General features: G+C 31.1%; 1 protein-coding gene across 1 annotated transcript; it reads left to right on the forward strand.

Moving 5' to 3' along the window:
• On the forward strand, positions 1–585 carry LOC135956318 (uncharacterized). Its single transcript, XM_065506770.1, has 2 exons — positions 1–142; positions 252–585. Exons 1-2 carry the CDS (start codon positions 88–90, stop codon positions 518–520), a joined length of 324 nt encoding a protein of 107 aa, XP_065362842.1. The 5' UTR covers positions 1–87; the 3' UTR covers positions 521–585.
• Positions 586–3,226: the final 2,641 nt, after the last annotated feature.

A 3,226-nucleotide genomic window follows, 5' to 3' on the forward strand; every position in this document is an offset into this window, starting at 1 on the left:
TTAATAAACAAAATCACTTCAAATAAAAGGTATAAATATAAACTTACATTGTTGTTTCAACATTAGTGTTGTTTTAACTTTTCCATAATGAAATTCTACGCTTTGTTTATATTGATTTTGACTTTAATAGCTTTGACGTTAGGTAAGTGAAATTAATTATTGCAGTTAAGTGTTAATAGTGATTATTAATTGTTAATATTATGTGATTAATTAATAATAGTAAACAATTAATTATTAACTATTTAAATTAGGACACGGTGCGGGTGATCATGAAGCTGGTAAAGCAGGTCAACCTGGGAAGCCTGGGTCATCAGACGGTTTAGGTGGTAATGGCAGTGATAGTGGAAATGATGGCGGTCATGGAGGTGATGGCGGCAATGGCTGTAATGGAGGAGGTGGTGGTGGTGGCAATGGCGGCAATGGTGGTGGTGGCGGCAATGGAGGTGGTGGGGGCGGCGGTAGCAACGGAGGAGGCGGTGGCAATGGAGGTGATGGTGGTAAATGTGTTGAATCTAACTAGATTCTTATTATTAAATTTTCTCGTTAAACCAATAAAGTACTTATTTGAAAATAATTACTGAAGAATTTTGACGTTTTATGTATGACGTTTATGAAAAGTATCGTAGATTGTAAGGCTATTTAAGAAAAAAATCTATAGTTATACCCTACACCACCATAGTGGGGAGGGTATATTGGGTAAGTTCTAATGTTTGTAACGTGCAACAATATTGTCCCTACCTTAAAGTATACCAATGTGCTCTTTCTGATTCGATTAAGCGATGTCCGTCCGTCCATGTAAACCTTGGAATCGAACTACAGGTAGCAATTTCAAAGGTAATTCTACAAAATTTGCTTTTCTATTGCCCCAAGGACTAAGCCTATTGAATTTGGTTAGAACCGGTGCTTTATTTCTCCTAGCCGGCATACGATTGCCCTATCAGAAATTAGTCAAGCTCTCATATAGTTTATTTATATACGTTTTATATAAGCCTTAAGCTCTAACATTAACAATAACAGTGCAAAAATGGAAATTAACCCTTAAGAGTGCTTGGGGTCAAAATGACCCTAAGAGCCAGTTTCTGACTTCGTATTTAAATATGAATTATATTTAAGTTCTATTTAAATGCGAAAATGAGTTTCTCAGTGCTTTTTTAAATGATACTTAAATGGCCGACGTTGGTCATTTAAATTCTATTTAAGTTTCATAAACTACCATATGTTTTTGACAGCTGACTTTTGTTGTTTGGTTTTTTTTTCACTCTATTGTAGTAAAAAAATAAAACAAACAACAGCGTCTTGCTAAAAAAGCGTCTTGCAAAAACTACAATTCCGATGCGGGGCAATTGGAGCTTCTTTTGTGCATTTTCCTACCAATAATTTTATTGTTTAATAAACTTTTATTTCTTATTGGGCAAAATGTATCAATTTTTGTTTTGGTTGAACAGCTGTTTTAAGCAAAACTATCGATAAATTTTTGATATTTAGTAGTGCTACCATACTTTTATCTTATTTAAATAAGACAAATTATGTAGCACTGAAAAACTCAAACTGTATTTAAATACAACTCAATTTTAAGTTAAAATTAACTAAATACGTATTTAAATAACAAGTCAAAAACTGGGCATAAGATTTCGAAATCACGAAAAATAGTAATTTTGACCCCAAGTGCACTTAATATCAAAAATTATAATTCTATCGATTTAAGGACATTTCAGTCTATATTAGTTTCACATTTTGTTATGATATCTTTATCAGTTAAAATTTTACATTAATACAAATTTTATATTTATTTTCATGTAAAATATATGGTGATTATATTTTTTTTAGTTTTAATGGTAAATGACGTCCCAAAAATGTATAAAATTCTTTAATTTTACCAATATAACAATCTTCAAGTTCTAAGTTTTTCACCAATATCAAATACTTATATAAAAAGCCTTTATTTACTCAGCAGAAGTTCCACAAGCACTGCCTCTTTTGAAAAATGTGTACATTTTTTCATATATTGTGGACTATTTTTATTTAAAATTCAGCTCATTCGGATTATATTTGGCGATTTCATAACAATATCTCCAATTGTTCCAGCGATACCGAATTATTTAAAAAAAGGAATCTAAACCACTGTTATGCGGTAAAGTAAACATTCCTTGATGTAAATTTCGGTATTTATAGAGCCGTTTGTAACAAATGTTTAGCTTCTTTTGCCGCAACAGCATATTGCCTGCTATGCCAAGAACTTTTTGGGAACATTTTCTGCTTTTGGGTCCTAAACTTTTCTACAACATTCCTTCAGACATCAGCAACATACAAATATTATATTTTTGTATAAAATTTGACTGCAATTTCCGTGCTCTGTCTTTGGCCTCTAAATATTTTTGAGCCTTGCATGTTTTTAAACCTGCATTGGCTTTAACTTTTCGTACGAAATAGTTCGAGTACTGAGCTAACCGGACTGCTTTCCTACCAGATGTGTTGGGAGCTCTTTTCTATTTATTGACTTTTATTGGAATCAGTTTGACGGCATACCTTTGATTGTTTGGCGAACTTTTTGTAGTTCCAAGTTGGGTTTTGTTGAAATTATTTAAAAATTTTAGTACGCACTTTTTTCTCGTCACTCATTTTAATCTGATTAACAACAAATGAATATAATTGACATTAAATATAATAACTAACATGCTGTACAAAGGTAACTTGATCAAAAAACAAGTAAGAGAGTTATATTCGTCTATATATCCTTGACCAAATTATACTTCAAAGGTGTTTTTATATTTTTTGGAAAAAAAATTTCGAATTGTTTTTTTTAAATTTTTTTTTTATTTTTTAATTTTAAATTTTTTTTTTAATATTTAGCGAAAAAAAACCTTTTTTGGTGAAAAAAAATTCGGGTTAAAAAATATTTTGTCCGATTTTGACCCATTGTAGGTTCAACTTACAACTATAAGTCGTTGCAAAGGTCTTTGAAATATGTATCTATCATTAGATAACCATATTGTCTAAATTAATGACTTAGTAATCCAGATATAGGTCAAAAATAGGTAAAAAATCGAGCCGGAAGAATTCCGGAGATATTGATGTATGAATCGTGTATGTAAGTTATTTGGGGGCTTCGGAAAGTTGATTTCAACAGACATACAGACTCCGCTATCTATAAGGATCCAGAATATATATACTTTGTAAGGTCGGAAAATTATATTGTGGAAATTACAAACGGAAATGACAAACTTAT

The sequence above is a fragment of the Calliphora vicina genome, chromosome 4 (genome assembly GCF_958450345.1).
Source record: "Calliphora vicina chromosome 4, idCalVici1.1, whole genome shotgun sequence".
Lineage (NCBI taxonomy): Eukaryota > Metazoa > Arthropoda > Insecta > Diptera > Calliphoridae > Calliphora > Calliphora vicina.